Raw genomic sequence first — 25360 nt, forward strand, 5'->3', positions numbered from 1 at the left:
TAGCCAATTCATGTCTTTACAGAGAGCTGAAGAACAGACCAAACAAAGAAAAAAAAAACCCAAACCAAAAGAAACCAAAATAACAACAAAAAATCCCACAAAACCCAAACCAACCCCACTTAAGCCTCTTTCTTAGGCACTTGAAAATAAAATACTAAAAGTGGAAATGTAATGTTTAAATGCAGCACTCTTTCTGTCCATCTACAGTGTTTACAGCACTAACCCCGCAACTGAAAAACTGAATTATTGGAAACCACCTAATTACCCAAACATTTACCTCTCTGCAGGTGTAAATACATGGGCCTAATAAGCCTTCCCACTGTGAAAGCAGTTACTTAAATTATATTAAAATATTAAAAACTATTTAATGAGCTTTTTTCCCCTAAAGTAAATTGAGTGTGTGCCTTAACCTGCTTCAGGCAAAGGAAGTTTCAAACATATTGGTTTTGAAACTAGCCATTATTTCCCATGTTGCAAAAATGGCAATTTTATTTCCCAACAGCAAATGAAACTGTCAAGAAAATTTAGATGCAATAAAATTGGGTGGTTAAACCAACATGCTGGATTTGGAATAAAACTGAATTAAAGGAATTAAAATTAAGCATTATGTCAGTCAAACTTTAGAAAAAACTATTTGAAATGGGGAAGGGGATGTGTTGCGCAGGGGTTTTTTGCAGAAGTTAGGTTTTGGACTTGGTGAGGTCCACCCGTAACTACCCATTTTATGTCCATCAACTGTGTCACATTTGAAATTTGTGCAATGAAAAATATTTTGCATAAAATGTGTTGCTTCTGGCAACATTTCTGCCTAAATAAAAAGTTGTCAGGCAGTGTGTGACTTTAGTGGTACGGAGTCTTAAAATGGTGGCTTCAGTCCAAGGCTAGCTAATAACGGCTGACATGCACTGGAATCTTGAGGCCTAAATCAACATTGTTTTCACAGCTGTAATTAAGCCACCTAATCAGAAGCACATTTTGACGGGACAGTTTCTGGAAGCCAGACATTACAATTTCTTATGCCTGGAGCGCAGTGGCTCATGAGAGGTCCTCATTTAATTTCAAGTAAAAAAAAAAAAAGGCTGTAAAATGAAAAGAGTATAAAAAAAAGCAGTGTACGGCTGTTGAAATGAAGCAGGCCTATGTGTTCATGCCTTGACCAACCCTGCATCCCACCCTCCTTCGGCTCTCTGCCGAGTCCCCAGTTCTCAAGTGGCAGCTACACACAGAGAGATTAAGGGCTTCTGCCAAAGTCAACAGATGAGCTGGTCTGAACTGGCTCTCTGTGTGTTCTGATTGTAAATTGTGCTGGTGATGATTAGAGAACTCTAACACAGGATGTCAACTCTTAAAACTGTCCAGAAAAATTTTTTTTTTTTTAAAGTCCAGGAAATTTTTTTAAACTTCTTTTGTGGCTTGGTACATAGTGTTGTGTCTATAACTTTCAGATGATTCAAACATGAATTCACACAAATCAAGCAACTATATTATTAAAAAATACATTGTTACTTGCTTTCATTGGACATACTTGCTTCATTTAGGAATGTTTACATAGCAGTGCTGCTGCAGAATGCAACTTCTCTGACTAGTACAATACAGCAGTCTTGTGCTTCTTCCACCTGCCAAGTGGAAGAGAGCCCTAAAATTCAGACTATCAACTACTTTTGTTGTATGATTATCAGCTTGGGACATTGTCATATGTGCTTCAACAGCTACCCTCTGTAGCTGTTTGTTCTTTCTTGTAATTTTTCCGGAGCAGAGCTACATTGGTAACTTTAACATAAACTTTCAACCCCAGAGGCCACTGTAAAACTATCAATATGAAGGCACCAGTCACTGGGGTCTGATTACATTTTGTTCTGCACTTTAATTACATATGGATTCTATTAACTGAACCCTTTGCCTTATAGGCAACATTTTAATCAAATTACTACAATTTTCAAATATGCTACAACAGTCTGACAAGTTTAAAGTTCACATACCTAGAATATTGAGTATCAAAAAAATTTTTGCATAGAAAAGGAAGCATTCTTTACAAAACAGCAAATGTGTTTTTGGATTACTGTAACTGCTTTTTACAACAGTACCCTAAGTTGCAGAATATGATTTAGAGTATAAGTTGTTGTTGGTAGTAGTAGTAGTATTAGTATTATTCTAAACTATATGATTTATACTGTTTGGTTACAATTATTACTTGTGTAAGCAACACCAAGTGATCATTTGCATTATGATACATGCATTCCTTGGTTACGCAGTCAGGCTGGCAAGTGATGCCCAATTACTTAAAAGTCCAGAAAGAAACACAAATATTTAAATAAAAACATAATTTCAGGGAGATATTACTGCTTGATGGATTCAGTCTTACCGAGACATTAAACTTAGTAAATCTTACGAACAGAGTTTTCTATTTTCACTTGTCTGATATTTTTACACTTTCACATCTACAATCCTCTCAACAGTTCGACATTCTCCTTGTGAGCCTGTCAGATATTTCTTTATTTACTATCTATTCAGGAACATTCACCTCCTCCACAGCAACTCAACATGGGCAAGTAACAACATGGAGTAAATTTATTATTGAGGTCCATATTTACTGAATTTTGCCCAAGACTGTTTCCAGGAAAATACTGTCTCAAGACAGAGACTAACAACAAAAACAGTAAGTCTAATTGGTTTTTGCAAAGCATTTCAAGAGCCACTATCTCCAAATCCTTTACAGAACAAATTCAAATGTGCGTAAGACTACATGAAGTAGTGAAAAAGCTAAGGAGAGTGTGCTGGTTTTGCATAGCCTGGTTTTTGATAGTGAAGGGGCCACAGAGGTGACTTCTCTGAGAAGCTGCTGGTTCCACTGGCAGATCCAAGCCCTGGTGGCTCTGAAGATGGACACACTGCTGGCCAAAGCTGGGCCAATGAGAGAGATTGGTAACACCTCTGTGACAACATATTTAGGAAGAAAATCAAAACAAAGTGGGACACTTGATTTCAGTTAGAGAAGAAGAGGAGATGAGAACACAGACACACCGAGGTCAGTGGAAAAGAAGGGGCAGGAGCTGCTCCAGATGCTGGAGCTGAGATTCCCCTGCAGGCTGTGGTAAGATCATGGTGAAGCAGCTGTGCTCCTGCAACCCATGGGGATCCATGGGGAATGAGAGATCCACCCACAGTCCACGGGGATCCATGGGGAATGAGAGATCCACCCACAGCCCATGGGGATCCATGGGGATGCAGAGATCCATCCACAGCCCATGGAGGTGCCCGTGCCTAAGCAGGTGGGTACCTGGAGGAGGCTGTGGGAGGTCTCTCCTGTGGGAGACCTGGGGCAGAGAGAGGGCTCTGCTTCCAGGCTGGAGCAGCCTGTCCTTGGAGGACTGCACCCTGTGGAAGAACAGCCCAAGCCATAGCAGTTTGGCAGGACTGTGTGCCTGTGTGAGGGCTCGCATTGCGGCAGCTTTGGCAGGGCTGCTGCTCATGAAAGTGGACCCACACTGGAGAAGTTCATGGAGAATGGTGTCCCAGGGGAGGGACCTGGAGCCTCACAGGGGAAGGACTCCTCTCCCAGAGAAATGGAAGAAAACCTTGGGTGACAAAGTGACCAAAACCCCCATGCCCTCTCTCCCTGTGCTGATAGTGGAAAGGAGGGAGGGGTTGGGTGAAGAAAATGTATTTTTAAGCGCTTATTTTACTTCTCATTTTCCTCTTCTGATTCTGTTAAGTTAGAAATTCACATTTTACCTTTAAGTTGAGCGTGTTTTGCTCTTGGAGTGTTTTGTCCCAGTCCTTATCTTAACTCATGAACCCTTAAATTTTTCTCTCCTCTGCCCAGCTGCAGTAGGGCAGGGTGAGTGAGTGACTTTTGTGGGTGCCTGGTGCTTGGCCAATGTCAAATCATGACAGAGAGATTTCATTCAGGACATACCTGCTTTTTGCAACATTTGGGAAGAATTCTTCCAGCCACAACAGAGATATGGCTCTGGCCCATGCAAGACACTCTCTGATGTTTAACATGACACCAATAAATGCCTTTTCCTCATGCAGCAAGAGAACAGGGAAATAGTTAGAATTTTTCCTTTCTCTCTACTTCCATCCTCATAAATCTAAATTTAGGACAATGCAGCCCTGTTAGATGCAGGTCTTTGCCATAAAACACAGATTGAACTGGTGACTAGGAAATAAAGTGTATGGGGGAAAGACATGTTAAACCACTGCCCTGATAATTCTGGTTAAGTAGGATGAAAATTTCAGAGAAATGGTTAACTGATAAGTTTGAGTTTTAAATATTTCTTTTTTCTCTACCCCCCCATGAACAGGGTTCATGTGGATCATGAGAATTGAGAGCTTTGAGCAGAGAGAAAAGTGTACATCTTGCTTAATGCAGTTTTTCAACACAGAAGTATGAGACTGTATGTCAATCACTAGGATGTCAAGAACAAATACATAACTTTCATGCAAAAGATCATTCTACTTGCTTCGCTCACCTCAACAAAACCCACTGTATTTTCAATATTTTAGGTGATATCACTAGACATTTCCAGACAAAGGACAGATACAGACACAACTGTGTGGAAAAGATATGAGATAAGGCCACATAAAGCAGTGAGTACTTTCACCTCAGCTAGGAGAAGAATCAAAAGACAACAGCTGTTTTCACATTTAGAGAGTTCTGCTACATTTAGAGACATCTTTACTCCACCCCTCTCATCCATCTGAAACTCACTTTCTCCCCCTTTCAGAGGAAGTTGTCCTTTTGGGTCCCCCAATTTCCATTTCTCCTGTACACACAAAGCTTTTCTCTCTTCATAATCTTTGGAAATTACTATATTTCCCTCTTCATTTTTTATTTACTTTTGATTCTGAGGTGAAAACAGAAAAAGGAAGGAGTATCAGTGCACATGCAGGTTCAAAGAAGCACCTGACAAGAAGGACTTGTCATAACAAAGTGGCTTCTTTTGTTTGCCAGGACTGATACCAGTTTATTTTACATTCTTAATCTTCTGACAGCAGTACTGACAAGTATAAAATCTTAGAGCTGGAAGCTACAAGAAGACTTTTTGAAAGTATTTTATGATTAATTGAATTCTGTTCACTATTCCTCCTATGTGTCACACTGGCAAACAGAGTGTCACTGCATTCAAACGTGCAACACTGCACTTGCTGCAAAAACACAAAAACCAGGGATTTGGACACCCAATTCCTCGAACACCAGGGATTCACATGCTTGCCAAGTGATAAAATATAATGACACATTGCCCTGCAGCACCCACAAAGAAACTGCTAATGACTACACCACTGCACAATACAGCACTTATAAGCTCTCAATTCAAGATCTACTTATTATTGCAACCCTGAATGAATGTGCAAATATAATAAGAAACTAATATATATGAAGAAGAATAAAAATAAATAAAAGCAGCAGAATTCAGCACAGTCCAGTTCATGACATTTATATTGCTGGATGTTGCTGAACAAGAAACAGGAAGGACTTCTACAAAATGTTGATATTTTCTAATAGAAGAAAAAAAAAAAAAAAAAAAAAAAAAAGGTGTTAGAAATGTAAGGAGAATTTCAGAAGCAGTTCAGATGCAGTAAAAAACAAAGAAAACCAGAAGTTAAAAAAACCAAAACCAGCCAATCAGGAACTCTCCCAACCAACAGAAAAGAGATACAGAGAGAATAGAGAACAACAGAAATAGGAGGGGCAGGGGGAAAGGGAGAGGGAGCAGAAAGAAGGAAAGAAGAAGAAGAAAAGAAACATGTAGGAAACATAAGCTGTTTTTCAGCCATACTGAATTTCAAACAGTTGCAAGAATTAAGAACGCATGGGACCTTTCTCTCCACAAAGTAAGAATCACCAGAGACAAGTATGACAGATAGATAGCTGAGCACTAATGAAGATTACAGAGACATTCTGCCACTGACTTCACTGCTCCCCACGTAATTCTCTTCTCTATAAGCAGTGTTTCCAGAGTTCATGTCACCTCTGTCCATCATAATCATATCCCTTCCTGTTCCTCTCTGTTGGCATTAGCATGACCACATATAGCCATCTCAGAATCTAAACTCTATTGACTAGAAGGAAAGTGCTTGGACTAGAAATAGATTGGAGGATGGAGATGTTTGAAATAAAAGATAAGGCATTAGAATCTCCAATTTTTCCCTCATGTCATCAGTTTTGTTTTTACAATTATTAACAAAACCCAATGCAGCAGAAGAGAGAAGTGGTGTGAACAGAAAGAAAGGTGACAAGTTATGAAAATTCAGTAGAAATAGGTCAATTAGGAAAACAATACCATGTAAATATGGAAAATATCAATACTGATGAATGGCCCAAACTTGCAGTGGGCTGTTGGCAGGGTAAGGTCCTTAAGCAACTAGCATAAAAGACATCAAGAAACAGACACAACATTGTGAGATTAAATCCAGTTTTATAAGGCAAGAATCCACACATGAAACACAACTGGAAGACTTCAAAATTGTATTTTAGCACTGAGCAGTAGTTACTGTTCAGGAAGTACAAACACGTGTCATATGAAGGCCTGCAACCAATACAGTCCAAGTGCTGTATTTGTTGTCTCCATGTAAAATTTTGTCTGCAATTGATATGTTATTGAAGACAGTGAATTATAACTAACAAATTTTGTCTAATTTTGAAACCAAATACATACTCAAGAAGTCATTGCTCCCTTTCATTTAAAAGAAGCAAAAAGAATCAGTTCTACTCTTTTTACTAGAGAAAGCAATTCAGGTCAGAACTTCTTCCTTGAAATCAAACCAAAACAGTACCAACTAGAATGTTAAAATCTGTCACACTGCAAAGCTGTGATGCCTAAAGTTATTTAAATTCATGCTTAGTACAATTTTTACAAATATGAAGGATTAATTTACAGAAAACCCAAAGACTACAAAATATACCATTATCACTTTTCCATGGCAACTTGAGACTCTCATTCCGAATGCTTTCATTTATACCTAAAAATTTTAAAACACTTCATAGTAATGCTTAGGCCTAAATTCAAATTAAACTTCATCTAAAAGAAGAACTACTGTTCTCCCCAGAGGGCTAAGAGATCCCTCCATAATGCAAATAGTGTCACCTTTACATTGAAACTGCATGCAGATACAAACTACTTTAAAAACTCAGCATTTAATCACACACATTGGAGAGCTGGTTTTCACTGTAATGTGTCAGGCCACTGCATAGCCCTTCACAGACAAAACTAGCATAATCTTTGCTAAAAGCTCTCTCAATCCAAGTGAAAGCAAATCTTGCTGCGAGTTTGGCAGACTTCCCAATCTTTAGTAAACAAGTGATTTAGACAACAAAAACAATCATAACAGGCAAAGGAGCAATCCAATTACATTGGGCACAGGCTCAGCAGGACACACATAAACATAGCAGAAGACATCAAAAGATTCTGGTTGGAGAAGAAAAAAAAGCAATTTCAGTGAAGTAAGTTCATTTCTTAGAAAGGTTGTGTAATCACAAATAAAACAAAGTTTTCATTCAATAATTGTCACCTCAAGATGTTAAAACTCAAATTCAGCACTGATTAATATAGTTTATATTTACACTAATTTCCCATTGTGCTGCTAAGAAATTAATGTAATCCTGTTGGAAACAATCAAAACCAAAGTCATAGTCACAGTCTTTGAATATATATTTACTAGTGTGTTTATGTCATTTGCATTGTGACAGCTCTCGTCTTACAGATCTTCTGTTTCAAAAAGAAAGACAAGCAATACTCATTTTCTTTTTTACTACACAAGACTAAAAGAAGGACAGTAGGAAGGAAAGAAAAACAGCAACATACACCACCACTGATAAAATTAACTCCAAAGCCTTCTCCTTTATCCTCTGTGGAAAGGGAAGAAGAGATGGGGAGAAATACACTGGAGTGTATGCAAGTTGTGCATCCCACACAGTTTCTTTCTAAGGAAATTTCCCTTACATTTCTAGTGATAGTTGGCTACATATTTATGACAGTTTATGTGTCTGGCCTCCTGCCTGTGTGACACAAATAAAACTGCATTTAGTAATTTCTCTAGAGAGAAATCTCAAATCTGAAGATTCACCTTATTACTCTTAAACAAATCCAAGTACCTTTGTGGGCAGCAATATTTTTACACCAGAATATTCCTGAAACTGAAATTTAATCTTGTAAGTTTACTGGTAAGTATTATTCATAACCATAACTGTCTAAAAATAATTCAGATCTCCTAGAAATGTTTACATGAAGCTTATAACGTTCTGTTTTAACATACAACGTCTCTAGAAGTACAGTCCTTCAGGTCCGAAGTTCAACCATTTACTGTACTGGTAAAACTAAAAATTCACAATGTATTTTTTAACAGCAGCAATGAATAGGTCCTTGTAGAAGATAACAGTAGTAAAAATTCAACCCTGTATTAACTTCTACCATTCCTTTTCTCTTCAGAAAAAGTTTCTGTTGACACTGGTTTTATTGCTATATTACATTTATAGATAAATATTATTGTATTTCCCTATAGAAACCATACAGTATGAAGGGAGATGCTGGCTAAGAAACCACATTCAAATGACAAAAATTACTTCAAAAACAGACTTACCATTTGTAAGGTCACTTTTGTGAAGATTAGCTGTTTGGAGCCTGGACATTAGGGCTGCAATGTGAAGCTGAAGAGATTTCAACTCTGGAAACTACAAGTTGGTAGACTTCCATGAAACTTTGAATCACAGCCTTTAAAAGGTAAAGTAAATCGTCAGTGCCAGACAAGATATACTTAAATGCCAAGTAGCATACATCATTACAAAAGATCTAATTTTTATTAATTGGAAAAATCAAACGAAACCTGTAAACCAGGCACTTAAATTGTAAGTGAGGTCTTGACCAAAGGTCTAACATAATCTAAGAATCTGAAATATTGATAGCTTAGAGGAAAAGCAAATGACTGTGCATCCCAATTACAAAGTGAGATGTTTTCAAACATGCAATACCAGATTGAACAGTTGATACTATTTTTTATTTTATTTAACTACAAAACTCAGCGCACATTTCATTTATGTTCATAAAGAATAACTGAACAATTTCAGGTGAATTTTCCTACTTTCAAAATGAGTCTTCCCACTTCATGTTAAGAAAATTAATTTGTCAGAAACAAAAAAAATATGGTTAAACTACAGATCTCTGGAATTAAATAATCTGATTACAGTATAGCTGGGAAAATGTAATTGTTTTAATGTATATAAGTGTTAGAATGTCCAAGTCGTGTAATAGACTGATAATAAAGTTAGCTGCACAAGACAGAACAAATGATTTGACATTAGTGGTAACTTTATCTCAAATAATCTAACACTTTTTGAGATTGTCTTCTTTATAACTGGTTAATCATATTATATAAATTACAGTTTTTCCCTCTGAAATGAGCTGTAGCAAGTTGCAACTGTAAGAACATATTACAGATAATATGAAATTGGCCTTCAAAATATGTCTGTAGTACAGCTTAAAAACTATAGTACCACAAACAGGCCTTTACTAAGGTTTTAACTATTTTACTTTCTTTGTTCTCAAACACACTGCTGCTTTTCAGAATAAAGGTAACATCACTGAAATCAATCAGGTTATTTTATTATGAAGTGAAGAAAACTGCCATGGCAAGTCAACACCAATGTATCTTTTCTTATCAGAAAAAATATCCCAAATGTTTTAAATACTATAATGCTAACCTAATAGTGTATTCATGTAGCACTGCAAGCCTGCCACCGTCAGCTTTAATCCTGCTTTTAAATTTTTTATTTCACATTCAACACAGCTAAAATTCTGCATCTATTCGGAAACAATACCAAGCAGGAATGGGGATATATCTTATACTCCATGTAATACTGCCTGACAGTCTTCAAATGGCAACAGCCCACATGTTGAAATTAGCACGTTGAAATAGGACTATTACCTGGTTCTGTGACTCATAAACAAGGATTATACCATTGCATAGCAAGCTGTGTCTCAAATCTCACAGAAAAAAATCTCATGTGTTCCTTTAATTACTTCACGCAGGATATTTAAAGGTTTCACTGAATTAGAATGTAAAGAGACATTTCCCTAACTTCTACCTTTTACCTCTGCTACTACAAAGCCAGTGAAGCCACTAACCTATACAGCTTCATCCTACATCTCCACAGGCATGATACCATGCAGTTATCTGAAACAGTATTTTCTAATTTCTTGCTGACTTACTCAGGTATTAAATTTGTTCTCTCATTCAACAGATTTGAAAAATTTAAATCTAGGAAAAAATGTACTCATGAACTACTATTTTCCTACATAGCAATTGTTTTTTTGAAATAGTTTACATTTATTTTTAGTCTAGAAGAAAGTAGATTTGCAGTTACTAATGGTTCCTTATGAACATGGAAGGTTGCATTTATGCACCTATGTACATATTCCTTCCAGTATATCCCAGCTTCCTAGCAAAGAGTTGGGGTTAGTTTAGGTCTCTCTTGCTCAGGAATAGGTTAGGACAAACAGTATTTTTGGGTCTTCCAGCGGGTGGCATGAGCATGAAGAACACTTAATTAATTCCAAATGACATCTGGGGAAGGGCAAATATGTTGGGTTTTTCTATATGCCACTGGAAGGCACAAATAATATTAATAAACTTATGTCAGTCACAAGATTGAATGACGATCTGTCTTTAACAATATAGAAGTTCCACTTACTGGAAAGCCTGATACACAAGGAATAGGCATAGAACCTGGCCACTTGCAAGCCATAATATCTGTCACCTAATGATTAAATGCATCTGTAAAGAAGTTCAGAACTTCAGTTTAGATCTCTATTTGAACATTATAGATACAAATATATCTGCAGCTCTGGAAACTGTTCTGTGATCAAGAAAGTCTGTTGACAGAATTTCCCAGAACACAAATCTAGCTCTGCAAAATGTTTTTCCACTCCTGCTAATGAGTGCTTTCTTTTAAGTACAGTAAGATGCAGTAAGTACAGTAATAGCAGTAAGATGGTAACTACATATATACAGTTTTTAAGTATATGTAACAATAAGATGTTTCAGCAACACTCCTGATAAATTTTTATAACATAAAATTTGGCATTTATAGTCATCTGCATGGTCTGCATTTAAGCAAGCACTTCTTGTTTTGAATGTGCTGGTAATGGTGTGACATTAAAACTTGGAGCAGACCACAAAACAATAACAATTTGTCTTCTGTTACACACAAAATGTTTCAAGAATACACACCAGAAAATTACTTCTGTTCAGAAAGGCAAGTAGTATTCTGGGGTAGTAATCTCCAAACCTTATTGGAACCAATATTATTGCAACTCATTTCAGAAGTCTACAACATTATAGACAGATGAGTATTGTAGGAAAGTTAGTGGGGAGAAGACTTAATCACAGAGGCCACAGAAGCAGTGGAGTTGAAGAATACTGATTTTAAGCATTTTTGGCTCTAGGTGTTACTCCCTGCTTGTGCAAGGGGTATGGACTGATGGACCACCAGAGGTCCCTTCCAACCTCAACCTAATTCAGTGATTACAAAGTCACTGATGGAATGGATGGGATAGAACAGAAATCCAGTGGTTGAAATTTACCAAGGATTGTCAGTTTTGAGAGCACAAATTGTAAATATTTGCTCCACATTAATCAGAAACAAAAGAAGAAATAATCAGATACTGATTTTTTTTTACAGCAATCTCTTTCCTTTTCACTCTACACAATGCTTTAATGCATAGAGGATGTCACTATTATTTATGATATTATAGGATATTATTCAATATCCTATATCACATACTGTGGCAGAAGCAAATGGTAGGAGTGCTTTTAATCCAAAAGGGTCTGTGAGAGGAAAGCCCTGCTCCAGCACTAAGACACAGGCAGCTCCATGAAAACTTCAGACACATGAATTCCCAGATAACTGCTACAACTCACAAGATAAAACTATATTCTTACAGTTGACAATGAAAAAGGATGCTTTTAGGCTGAAGTTGTTGGACTATGAAGAAAATGTGCAAGAGGGCCCAAATTCTGTTTTCAAATATAACTTTCAATGGACAGATTATTTTAAGCCTAAATACTTCTAGCAACCTCTTTAACAGCTGCTGAACATTTAAAACACCATCCCTATCCAGAAAATCCTTAAGAGCACTTTACCCATATTTCAGTGCAAAATCAGAATTTTTTTTAAATCAGGTGTTAGTCATACCATAATAGAACTAAGCATTTTGATCTTTATTCAATTAGAAAAATGGCCTCGGAAAATTTGGAGTGGAAGAAGGCCTTTACTACCTCTTCAGAGATGTCTCATCAATAGTAAGAGGGTATGCATAAAAAGTTTAGACTTTGGCTCCAGGTCGGTGAAGATGAGAAACCATAGTTGAGAGTAAAAATAAAACCTAAGTTGATGCTGTTTAGAAACTACAAACCAGTGAACATCAGAGCAAAAGAGCAACATTTAAGATATGCTTTCTTTCTCCATATTAATCTTTAAAAGGACTGAGGACACTTAAGCTTAGGACAGTTCTCCAGGGGACATGTAAACCCATTTTTTTCTAACATTCCATGCACTTTTGAATAAACAGTCATTGTCTTGTTCTGTACACCATTTCTATAACCAGTAATTTTCAGGTGGACAGTGATATAGATGTCATAAAACTGCATTTCCATGTATTGCTGCCTGTAAATCCACAAGACTGAAAGACTTGAGTCTGCAGGACTACTTTATTTAAAGTGAAAAATTGCTAATACTGACAAATTACATAACAATCTTCAAGAAACTGGAAACACAAAAAGAAAACCAATCTTTTAAAAAAATTAATTTATGAAATTCAAAAGTTATTCAAACTTCAACTGTTCTCATTGAAGTTATATGTATGTAGAAAGATACAACAGTAAATACACACATCAGCATATGCAAATTAGCAAAGACCTCTCATCAAAGTGTTAATGTATTTATTATACATTATAAAAACGACCTTTTAAATTCCCACTTAAAACACTGTACATGTTGCCTCCCTTGACGTTAGTGTTTGGCCATTGAGAACACAGATTAAACAAATTATTTGAATTATGAGTTACAAATTGTAGTGAATGAAAATTTCCATCTAAAGTTTTACACTATTCTAAAGTTACAAATAAAATACTAAATTATTAAAAATCCGTTTCTTTCTTTTTTAATCTATGTTATTACATTATCTCTTATTTGGCCTGCTGTTATCATAGAACTGCATCTCAGGTTTGGAAGCAATAAACCTAAAGGAGACCTTATGCTGAAATGATGCTTTCTAAAAGGTGTCAAAAAGACTAACAGCCTGACAATACAAGCATTGACTCTGTAACATCAGATGGAGCAGTCAAAATAACAAAATCATCTACTTTACAGAACATACTTTAAAAACCAAAAATGTACAGTAAAGTTAAAATTCATGTTTGACTGCTTTGTTCTTCCTTCAGGAATTCTTCAACTAATCTCAATGTTAGCACGTAGCAAATTACCCCAGGACAATATATACAAAAAGATAAAAAAGAACAAGAGAAGAAATAATGAATGAACTTTAGAAGAATTAATGATTAGCAGTGGTTAACTAAATTAACAAACTGCTTACATGACAATCTGAAAAGACTGAGAATTTAATTTATGATACAGAGTTTGGCTGAAGTGGAATTCAGGCAAAAACAACTGGTGTGAAAGCAAAACTCCATGGCGTGGAGTTCTGTATGCCTGTCATTACTGCCTTGCTTTGAACAGAAATAAATAAGATTCATTACAACGAGTCCAAAAAACAAAACATACATCAATTACTTTTTGTTTTCAGAAACAAGATTTCAGGATAATGACTACATGTTTAAAAGGGCTATATTTGGAGAAGAAATCATTACAATGAATTCCCCCCATACATCTGGCCATTTGAAAACCCATCCTGGCTGCCTTCACCCATAGTCCAAAATGTGTAGTGGCATCAGTAAAGGATATAAATACAGCAGCTTCTCTGGCATGGGGGGAAAAACCTCAAGGGAAACCACATTCAGCAAAATTGCACTTTTGCAGCTGTTTGGCACTTCTTTTAATGATCTATTCTCCTTGTATCTCATTTCAACACTAAACTTTTTGTTCAGTTCCATTCAAGCGTGGCATGCACAATTTAAATGTGCCAAAAAGCAGGTCAGTTTTGTTACAACTTTTTTTTCTCCCAACAAAAGCTGACTCAGTGCCACACACGAGGGCCTAAACTCTATCCCATTCGCTTCAATAACAATTACTTTACCCTGTAGGTCTCAGCAGATAGCCCAAGGGAATGAAGCTCTAAATAAAAGGCTAGATTCTCTGCAAGAGGTAATGACATGACTTCCTACAAGAAAATTGAAAAGGGAGCATTGAAATTGACAGCAACGGAAGAGAAAGTGCTTCTACTGGAAACCACAATGGATGGGCATAACAACAATTCTCATGAAAATTATTACAAAGTGTAAGACTTTCAGCAATTACCTCAATCTTTTAGAAACTGATAAATTAAGACAAATGTTTAGTTGGTATGACCAGGCAGAGCATCCTGAGAATTTTATAGCAAAGGAGCTAGTTACCTGAAGCCTTGACTATTTAGAAATAGCTCTGGACTACACAAGAAAATTATCACTTAACAAAATTGATGAAGTGCAGGTTTTTTATAGGCCAATAATGACTATATGCGAGAGGATTCTCACTGTCTTCTGCACAATACCAAGCACAGTTGCATACAAAACATAAAGGAGAAACAATTCCTGCCCCAAAAAATTTGTAGTTTAAAGTGTAAGTGGGAAAGATGTCACCACTGTGTTGTACTCTTGTCATCCTCTTAAACAGTCTTCATTTAAAATGAATGTTTAGGTTTGTGAGGAAGGGTTAGAATTTTTCAAGTAAGTGGTTTTAGTAAGAAAGAAATGGAAACTGAAAGAAGTTTCAGGCTGGTATCTTGACTTCAGTGTATATCAGGTTCTTTTGCAGTGTGTATTCTAGACAGGGACAAAAGAAAGAGAAGGGTAGTCACTGACACTACTAAAAGCCTACATTTAAGTGAGCATGAAAATCTACCCAATGCAAGCATAATGCATTACCACTGATGAGAAGAACCAAACAGCAGTGGTCACGACAGAAAAGTCAGGATGCAGTCTTACCACGAAATATGACAGCATCCCATCACACATTCAGTCTTGAGGAGAAAGAAGAGAGCAAAACTTCTCATCAAAATTCAGGTGAAATGCCAAGTGAAATATAAGTTGTCTGAATGTTGATGATATTACCTTTGACCTATTCAAGTGACATCTTGGAAATAGAAAAAACATATAGATGTTGAAGTATTGAATTCTGTTTTCCACAACCAAATATATGTTAGTAAAATAAACTTTTAAAACCATAGTCTTTCTCATTTTCTCATTCCTTAAAATGAGATATTATTCCTCATATCTTATATGTGAATATCTTATATAAACAAAACAATTTTTATAAGTAAATGTTACCTAAACACTAAGTCTTAATTGCCTAAAATATTGCTTTACTATAGGTGAATGTGTAGGAGAACAATTTAAGGAGGGGAGAGAAGCAGACATTTTGCTACCAGATTACTAAGTAGAAAAATCTAAACAACCTCACATGGAATGTAAATGTGAGGTAAATGTGAGATCTGGAAGACTCTTCTGCTCTTTGAAATGCTGTCCACAAGCTGTCCAACATAAGAAACTAATTTAACTATCTGCCTATGTAGTAATTACTAAAAATTAGAGTATTATTTTTCATTGGTTTTAAATAATGCTCTCTTAACTAAGACCAATATCAATTACTTTTAGAAAAGATATACGCTCTACCTGTGAAAAAAATACTGACTTAATTTTATCTGCTGTAGAAAAAGTCTGTCCCTGGCTCCAAGATAAAAAAATCTGGGCTCAGTATAAACATTTCCTTAATTATTTGAATACAGCTATGAAGTGGCCAAAGAAGCAGCTTTTTAATTGTATATTAAAACATTTTCAAACTGAATAAAATATTTTACATATGGATAGAAGAGGGAAATATGTTTACTTTTTATTTTCCACACAAAAATCTGAGCATAGTCTATGCCCTAGTTGTCATCTACTAAGAGAGACGAAGGTCTCTTCTGGAGGTTTAGTCCACAGGACAACTGCGATTGTGTGTCTCACACATTAATGCTCACCACTGAGTCCTAATCCTTGTATCAGATTTTAGGTGAATGCTCAAGTCTAAAGAGCCTAGGGGCTAGAAAATGGTGCAAAGTTTTGTGAATCACCTGCTTCATTTCTTCTCTTTTTCTTAAGAATGCTCATGAGTAGCACTGCATTTTGATTCAGCATAAGTATTTAACTCTACATAATGCAATATTTTGTAGTTTTCAAGGAAATGCCGAAGTATACTTGTTGGTTGGATCACAATTTAATTTTTTCACTTTGGCTTCTAATTAATTACACAAATTCATAATGCCAGTACAGGAAAAAGGAGTAGTCAATTTCTTTAGAGAACATAATTACCAAGAAAAGCTGAACTGCATTCCTCAAATTCATTGAAACACCCTTAATCTGATGTTAACTGCCACATACAGGATGGACAGATGTTGTCCCTTCGTTCTGCCTGAACTTAGATGTTAATGAAATATTTGCTTCATACATTCTTAAACAACATTTTAAAAAAACCCCAACAACAGGCAAATGGCTAGGTTTTTAATCAGACTTGATTTAAAGACTTAATTTATGCTATGGAAATGTTTTATTAGAAATTTCAGTGACAACAGCTTTTGTTCCAAAATATGAGGAGGAAATTCAAAGAACATAGTATACCTGACACCAAATCTCACAATGAGCAGGTACATTAGCATCCCTCTTTCCAAAGCAAATGTCTGGCAGAAGTGGCATCACCACTGAGCTTGACAATTTGCTATCCTAAAGGTTAGTATTATATAAATAAAATATTTTTTACAAAGTTTGCTTTTAACCACCAGAATCTGAGAAAGATTAACTAAAATTACCCCTATCATCTCTGAATATTTAGTTCTACAACAATGGATTTACAGCTGAAGAAAACTCTTCTTGGGAAAACTAATGGTTTAGTCTGTCTCTCTGGTATTTGGCATATGAGAGATTACTCAACTGAGAAAGGTACAAATCCCAACCAACACAAGATAAAAACTGGTGGATGAGTAAGATTCCACTATACTGAAGTCTGGCCTCTCCTGCCCGGGAGGTCAAGAAGCTAAGTCAGAATGCTGTTCACTTGGAACAACAGGTTGAAAGAGCTGAGTAATACATCTGGTCCCAGCAGCTGGACAGGGGAGCTACAGATTGAGCTGTAATCTGAGCTGTGGACAGGAGCCTGAGACAAGAGGCTGTGAACTGCCAAACTTTAGGATGTCAAGGGGTGTGAATATGGGTGACAGCAGCCATGTGAATGGACACTGAGACACATCAGGAGATGGGAATCGCCTATCTTCTAGATAACAAGAGATGAAGACTGGTGACACCATTCAGATGGATGGACACACAGTGGGGACAGAATTTGAATACTCAAGAGGAAGAACAAGACTTCCATGCAGGGAGAGTGAGGATGTAAAAAATCCGGGGTTCCTTTGCTGGGGGTCCTGATCAGAGCCACTAGCTCAAGGTGCTTCTGTGTTACTGCACCAAGAATAAATGGCTTTAGGGACTGAGATGTCTGAGATACACTAAGGGAAACCTGGGGTCGAGCCTGAAAGGAAACCTGGTCTGACTGCATGTGAGTGTGGCCTGTGTGAGGAATCAAGCAGGCACTGGAATCACCCACTGCAAAGGGGCTTCACTCCCAGCAGTGAAAGTCTCTGACATTGGGAATGTCACTGCCAGAGAGCCTCATGAATGGCCAGGCTGGGAAGTTTCCTTATCAAAAGAGAAGAAGACATTTTTCTGATGGCAGAACTCTTGGTGTCCTCACTGAGACCAACAATTCAAAGAGATGTTGCTACCAGATGAGCCTTCTCAATGATATTTTAGAAGATATGACTTTCTGCTTTGTCTTCAGCAAATGCATCAAGTGCCTTTTCAGTAAGTGAACAAATGATAACATTACAGAATGTGATTCGGATTATTAGGTTGGGAGCCTGGCAAGTAAGGCCTCTTCCCTGGTCTGGCCAACAGTCAACAACCAGATCCAACTCCTTGAAGCTCCTGGAAGCATAAGAGATAAAGTTTCCATTTATAAAACTGGATGCTTATAGTAACCATGAAAGGAAAAAACTAAGGAGAACAGGCACTGTTGAGATAAGTTTGCCTAGAAAGCATAAAGTAGTCTTCACCAATAGAATCAGAAATAAAATATCCTACATATATCATGGGGTGTTGTAATAAGATTGAGAAAACCCTTTCTAATCTTTCTCCTGAATTTGGTAATGACTGCAGGCATCACAGTATCATGTACCTGAGTGGTAACCTTAATGATGGATCAACAAAAGCAGCTGGTTCTTATCCACAAATTCTAACTGAAAGGCCTAAATTAACTTTGGCCATCCTAACTTAAAAAGACCCAGAGAGTAACATTTTTCAAACTACCTCTGATGTTAATTCATTACTATTTCCTTTATCCATTTTTCAGAGTTGGACCACTGCTTGCAGTTACGTAATTTATGAGTAATCATGCCTATGAATGTTGGTAACAGAGAAATCACTTCCATAGCTTGCAAACTCTAGAAACTACAGATGAGTTCTAGTGTTTTCAGAAGATCTGCCAATAAAAATGGTAAAGGCTAGGAAAACTTCTGGAGACATTTTAGCACTGTTTCTTGTACTACATTATATATATATATAGATATATATATAGATATATATATATATATATATATGTCTTTTTCCATGCCCAATCTGTTTTTAAGCAGGGACAACAGTTTACTGCTATTCTATGTGCCCCCTAGGTATTAAATGTTTATTTGGTCCCACAGTTATTTCCCAAAGGAGTAAAATTTGCAGCAAGTCTCATGTGGAATAAGGCCAAAAAAAAGCAAGCATCTACATTAGTGACCTTTGCTAAAGTACAGGCAAACATCATATTTTGACATGTAGAGAAATCTCTGCTCAAAACCCAGTCCTGTGGTCTTTGCAATCATGCATACAAGCTTGAGAATTTAAACTAGCAATTTTTCGCTTGCACAATATTAACCAAAAAATGAAAAAAATTGAGATTGGAAAACTGGATGGAGGGAAAGTCTGGTACTATACACTGTGTAGCAATGGCAGGAAGCTTTGCTCTCCAATCTCTTCCTTTAGTATTTGTCAATTAAGATTAAGGAGAAAGAGGGGGATCCACCAACGGGTGATGTTACTGAAAAAGAACAAAATCTGCTTCTTTACAAAGAGAAATTAGAGCTAAAATACAGTTTTTAGGCATTAAATGTACATCATAAGTTTGCCCACACAGGTAGAAGGGATTACTTTTCCCTCCTGATCTTCAGTTTAGAACTTCTCTTTTATAAAAAAAGATTCTGGTGTTGAAGCAATCCAGAGGAATCCCAAGTTCTATCAAAGGTCCAGGAAGATAAACAAATCTTTGTCATTCCATGGATATTATCTTCTTAAAAGCCATGGAAGATCCAATCCTTTGCATGCAACTTGCCAACATACAGGCTGTGTATCCTTATTATTCAGGTTTACACAACAGTTCCACATTCATCCTATCTCCATTGATTACCAGCTGTCTCCATTCTCTCCTCAAAAATTTCTTACCACATTTTTGCATTTAACAGGGAGAGGTCAAAAATGAGAGAAGAGACCATAATGAAGGGAGAGTTCTAAAATAGTATAATGAAATTGGATACTGCAATGGACAAGTACTGAGTGCCCTATTTAAACCCCTATTTAAGTCCTGGGACACCTACAGCAAAGATTTTATGAATCAAGTACAAGAATTTGTGCTTTTCACAGTCCAACAGAATGTTATAATTTGTGATTCTAGGATACTAGCAATACATGTCACTAGATAAGCAATCAATTTAGTAAATGAAAAATCAAGACAACTTGCTATGATTCCTGCAAAATAACAATGTCAAAAATAAATTTTGCAGATAATAACATATGTGGATTTATATGCCAAAATTTATACAACCCTTAACACCGAAAAAACCCAAAAAACCCAAAAAAACCGAAACACTAGAGAAACCCCACTAAAACAAAACACCACAACAAAAAACCCCCACCAAAATGAATTAGTGAGCAATTGTTAGAATCTGGTAAAACAAAACACTTTAACTTTTAATCCTTTCAAAACTGATCCTTTTTGAATTTCACCTCAGTAGTATAGCATTTGGGATGCTATCCCAGTCCAATTCTTCACTGCATGACAAGTGTGGAAATAAGAGAACAGCCTGGTTTTTATGCCTAGTTTTATATTCTGAAAGGTTTACTGTATTTTTCTTAATCCTTAAGTTGCATATTCATTGCTATATTTTTGTCTAACTGCTGTCACTTATATTGTCATGCAGAAGGGCAAATCAGGGTCAATTTATATAAGCAGCATCAATATGAAAAATCTTCATCAGTCTTTATTTCAAGGCATTATGCAAAGAAGCTTGACATTAAGAGAGCCCTAACTGACAGCAAATGAAATCAATCAGCAAATCACTAAGCCATAACAAACTTGCTAAATTGTAGATAACCCTTCCTCTTCCAGGTATTTGACTACAAGGTCCAAAATGCAGTATCTGGGCAGAAATGTCTCCTTCGATTCCATTACATAATTCTTGCTAATATAGTGCAATATTTAATAATTTTTTCTTACTCTGTAAGCAATTGATAAGAATAACAAGGAGATATATGTTTTATAAAAGTGGACTACTAAGCAGTTAAGCAAAAAAATAAAAAAAGACTAAACAAAAGTTTTAGGGTTTGAAGATTTGGTTGTTTTTTAATATAAGAATAGAAAATAGCCTGATTCTGTTTTTGCTACTTAAACATTTCTGTTCAATAAAGTCTATTGCCTTATTAACTTCTGTTGCTTAGTTTCACTTGTTCAGCATTTTTCTTAGTTTTTGAAATTAAAAGACCCAGTGCAAAAAATGTAAGACTCCCGACACTTCCAATCTTTCATGATTTTCACTTCATGAATTTAATTTGTAACCACATGATTACCAACAATTAAATATCTATGCTTCTTAATGGACTTGTCTGTGTTACATTGGTACACACTGCACAGTCTCTATAAAAATAGTCACAAATTTACACAGTTGCTATCTGCAACCTGTAACCAGGTGAAAAAACCCAAAATTTCAGGTTTATAAGCAGAAGCAAAACCAAATAAATAAACGTAGTGATTTAAGACAGTATTTTACACAGTTCTGAAAGAGCTTTCTTATATATTAGCACAGGTAATCCCTAAGACATCACACTAAGGCATGCAACAGTGTAAATGGATGAAAAAGTCTAAGTGGACAAAGATGGGCAGTTACATGATTTCCTGATAGGGCCAAAAAGGAAAACTTTCCATTGAGAGAGGTTACTGAAAGGTTAAATATATACTAACTTTGGCATTCAAGATAATCAAGATAATCATCATCTTAGCTGAAAAGGTTTTACAAAACTGACAGTGCTTATAAATGGGGCTGGACAAGAGTTAGCAGTGTTGCAGACACAAAGAGAGCTTTCAGTAATTAATTGGTGATTACAGACTTTGATATTTATGGTTCATAAGGCCAAGACAGCATGACTGGAGTGCAAGAGCATCCCAGTTAACTATAGCATCTTCTGAGAAGGTCCTTCATATAATCTCTGCTAATTTAACAATATGAAGAACGGCAAGTGAAGAAATAAAGAAATGCAAGGGTGGCTGAAAAAGGGAGAGAAAGAGGCTAATGATAAGGAGCAGAGAAATGAGGAAAGGAGAGAGGACCCATAGGGGAGAGGGAGAAAAAGACTGCAAACAGAAATGCTGTGAAGAGGAAAGGAAGTTGAGCAGTTCAGTGGTGGAAAGGAGAAGCAATGTGAAATCCACATTATAGAAGGCAAATTTCCAACACCAATGGCATTTAGAAGATTTCTCGGTTTTTTTAACATTTTAAACAACATTTTCCTAATATACATTAATCTTATGTTTTAAAGTAGTAGTATTTACCAGCATGATACAACATATCTGGAGACATGACTCCAGATACCAGCTGAACACTTTCAAGAAGATTAAATTAGAATTCTCCAATTTACATCTCTTCAGTCTGGTTATTCAGACTTTACTTAGTTATCAATCATTGCTTAAGTCCTACACCAACTTTATATTTGATAGACTGAAGTTTGCAAAGGTTTGCAAGAGGTGTTGCCAAACTCTAATGCTTTTGAAACATTTACTTATTTATGAGTATTTCAACTCAAAATGTAAGTGTAAAGTAGCAGTACAGTAATAAAAAATCACTTTTCTCTTTAAACAGTATACTTCAGACAGACTTCTGGTCAGTCCAGAAGCACCACATTTTGACACTAGGTAAGAAAGTAGCCCCTTTGGAGAGCATAAGAAGAATTAGTCCGTTTGGAGGTGGGAGGGCAGGCCAGCTGCTGTTGACAGCAGCTGCTGAACTCCTGGATAATGAAGACCCAGTTTTACCTGACAAGAAACAGCAATCTGATTCCAGAGGAGGCAGCATTCTGGCCTCTATTATAGAATTGATAGTTCTTTCTCAGGTGAAACAATATAAGTGAAAATAGAAAAATAGAAAACTACAATAGTGTGCATCTTTAAGACTCTCTAAAAAACATTTCTTCTTTCTGAAGTATTAAGAGAAAAAAGTATTTTTTTCCTTTTACAGCCATATTAATAAAAGAAAAAAGCTTTAAAACAGAAGTATAAGATTTAAAAAACTAGTAATACAGTTTTAAAGCAGCTGCTCCATGATTAATTAATCTCATTAAATCCTTTTACCAGAAGTGACTTATATTTGAAAGACAAGGCCAATGCAGAGGATAAGATCTGATGACAGAATCATAATGTTACCTTTGAAATCACTTGCTTCCTCAATTTGGTACGAACTTTTTTATTGACAACTGAACACAGAAATGAAAAAGTGTTTATTATTTTGAGGAAAATTATCAGCAGAATTATGCATATCTTTGACCATCTATGAAGCATAAATCAAAAATTAATAAACAAGTGAAAATAAATACAAATTCGGAAGCTCCTAAAACTAAATTTATGTTTGTCCAATTAATTAGAAAAAATGAACCTACAGCACATTTGGATAATGCATGACTAAATTATGTATGAATGCATAAATGGTCAGAACCTACTTCTTTGTAAATTTATAATGATTATATGCTAACACTGAAGATAGGTCAGTACTTGACTATATTACTACTAAAACAATAAATCTTCATTTTATTACTGTACTGTTCATTTTAAATTACCTAAAAACACCTAAGAATGACAAAGAAGTACATATAAATCCCATGTTTCTAAACCTGCATGGACGGATAGATACATGCTGAAGACAGAGAGAGCAAGATGGGGCAGGTGGAAGGGAAAGGCAGAGGGACAGAAAGACTGATTCAGAGCAAACAAGACAGAATGGTAAAGAGGCACAGGAAGCAGAAGAGAGAGCGAGACCCAGGCAGAGTAGCAGGCAGAGACTGACTGAAGGAAAGCTCATGAGTACATAGGGCAGAGAGAGCAGGCACGCAGGGAGAGTGGAAGCAAGAACGCCACAGAGCAGGTGCATGTGGCTAGAGTGCACACAGCCGCAAGTGCACAGCCAGGAGGGCACACAGCAGCAGAGAGTGTGCAAAGAGGCCACACAGGCAGGCACCAGAGCACAAGAGCTGTGGCAGACAGAGACAAAAACAGAGGGAGGCAGAGACAGGCACGACAAAGTGCAAAGTTAACCATCTCAAACCTGCCTGGAGCAGAGAAACACAGAATCTTTTTTGCTGGAAAATACCTCCAAGATCCTCAACCCCTGACCAAACACTACAACACCAACAAACCATAGCACTAAGTGCCACATCCGATTGTTCCTTGAACACTTCCAAGGATGGTGAGCAACTCCACCGTATTACTGGTTGGTCCATTCCAATGCCTTACCACCTTTCTGATGTCCAACATGAAACTCCCTAGGCATAGTATGAGGCTATGCCCTCTTGCTAGCTGCCTGAGAGAAGAGACTGACTACGACTTAGGATCCTTTGTTTGGTTTTTTCTCTCAGGAAATTTTATCCTACTTGTTGCTTAAGAGATGGTAATGATGATACATGGGAGAGAAAGGACGTGGCTGGGAGAAAGAGAAGGCTGCAGTTTGCTGCTGTCCCTTGGCTGAGGGTTTCTCTTGGTAAGTGCAGAGATACAGTGAGATTTGGGCTGGGGGTGAGGGGCTGGGCCCATGCCTCGCTGTCGGCTGTTCTCTCCTGGGAACCGAGTGGACAGGTGTGGTTTTGGTACTGGATTGTTGAGGCCAGAGGATTCGCTGCCACTGCAGAGCTTTTGTCCTTCACTGTGTCTCTTTATCATAGGTGAGCATCTGCTCACAAGAGCAGCTGTTGAACTGGGAGCTTTCCAACACCTGACCACACTGGGAAGGGGACTCTGACCCCTGCTCCTTTCCTGGAGGGAGACTCTCCTGACTGCTCATGGAAACTCCCTGGCAACCCGCCTGCCGCTGCCCAATCTCTGTTTTCTGTGGCTGCTTCGCTTTTTTTGCTACTTTAATCTGACACTCCAAGCCCGCCCTGAGTCCCATGGCTCCTGGCACAGCTCTGGAGCTTTGTTACTCTTTGTTGGCCAGCCCAGGTGTGCCCACCTCTGCTGTTCCAGCCTGCTGCTGGTTCCTGCTGCAGTCCATTTCACCATCTGGAAGGACATAGGCTCAGCTGACACTGCAGGTTTGCAGATGAAGCCCTTTCCCCTTCCTTCTGCCAACCCACCCACCATTATGTGAGGGAGGTGCCACAGCGCCCCCTGCAGGCGCAGGGGAATCACTGACCCTGCCCTGCCTGGCCAGGAGCCAGCAGCACCCCTGCTGGCTGTGCCTGGAACTGCACCATGGGGAAAGTACCCGCAGCCCAGAGGAAATGTGTCTGGGTTCTGCTCTGGCTGTGTTAATGCCACAGTTGTTGTTGTTTGCTTTATTATACATATACACATATAGTAATAAACAACTGTTGCTCCTTTTCCCATCTTTGCCTGAAAGCCCCATAATTTTAAAGTTGTAGTAATGTGGAATGAAGAGGGTTACATTTTTCATTCCAAGGGAGGTTCCCGCCTTCCTTGGCAGACATTTGTACTTTAAACCAGGACAGATGTCCCCTGAGCCTCCTTTTCCCGAAACTAAACAACACCAGCTCCTTCAGCTGCTCCTCACAGGACTTGTGCTACAGACCCTTCCCTCAATGTCTGTCTGTA

At 37.3% G+C, this 25360-nt stretch overlaps 1 protein-coding gene across 3 annotated transcripts in view; it reads right to left on the reverse strand.

The window, feature by feature from the left end:
- Positions 1–25360, reverse strand: part of CCDC171 (coiled-coil domain containing 171) — a 165358-nt gene that overhangs the window by 14357 nt on the left and 125641 nt on the right. For 2 of the 3 annotated variants that reach the window (XM_079330440.1, XM_079330442.1), the window contains one exon: positions 8584–8714. In XM_079330440.1, the coding sequence (XP_079186566.1) occupies positions 8610–8714 (105 nt within the window). In that variant the 3' untranslated portion in view covers positions 8584–8609. Of the gene's footprint in view, positions 1–6997; positions 7413–8583; positions 8715–25360 lie in introns of those variants that run through there. The other variant, XM_079330441.1, reaches the window with a different exon arrangement.

Source organism: Erithacus rubecula, assembly GCF_903797595.1.
Source record: "Erithacus rubecula genome assembly, chromosome: Z".
Classification (NCBI taxonomy): Eukaryota; Metazoa; Chordata; class Aves; order Passeriformes; family Muscicapidae; genus Erithacus; species Erithacus rubecula.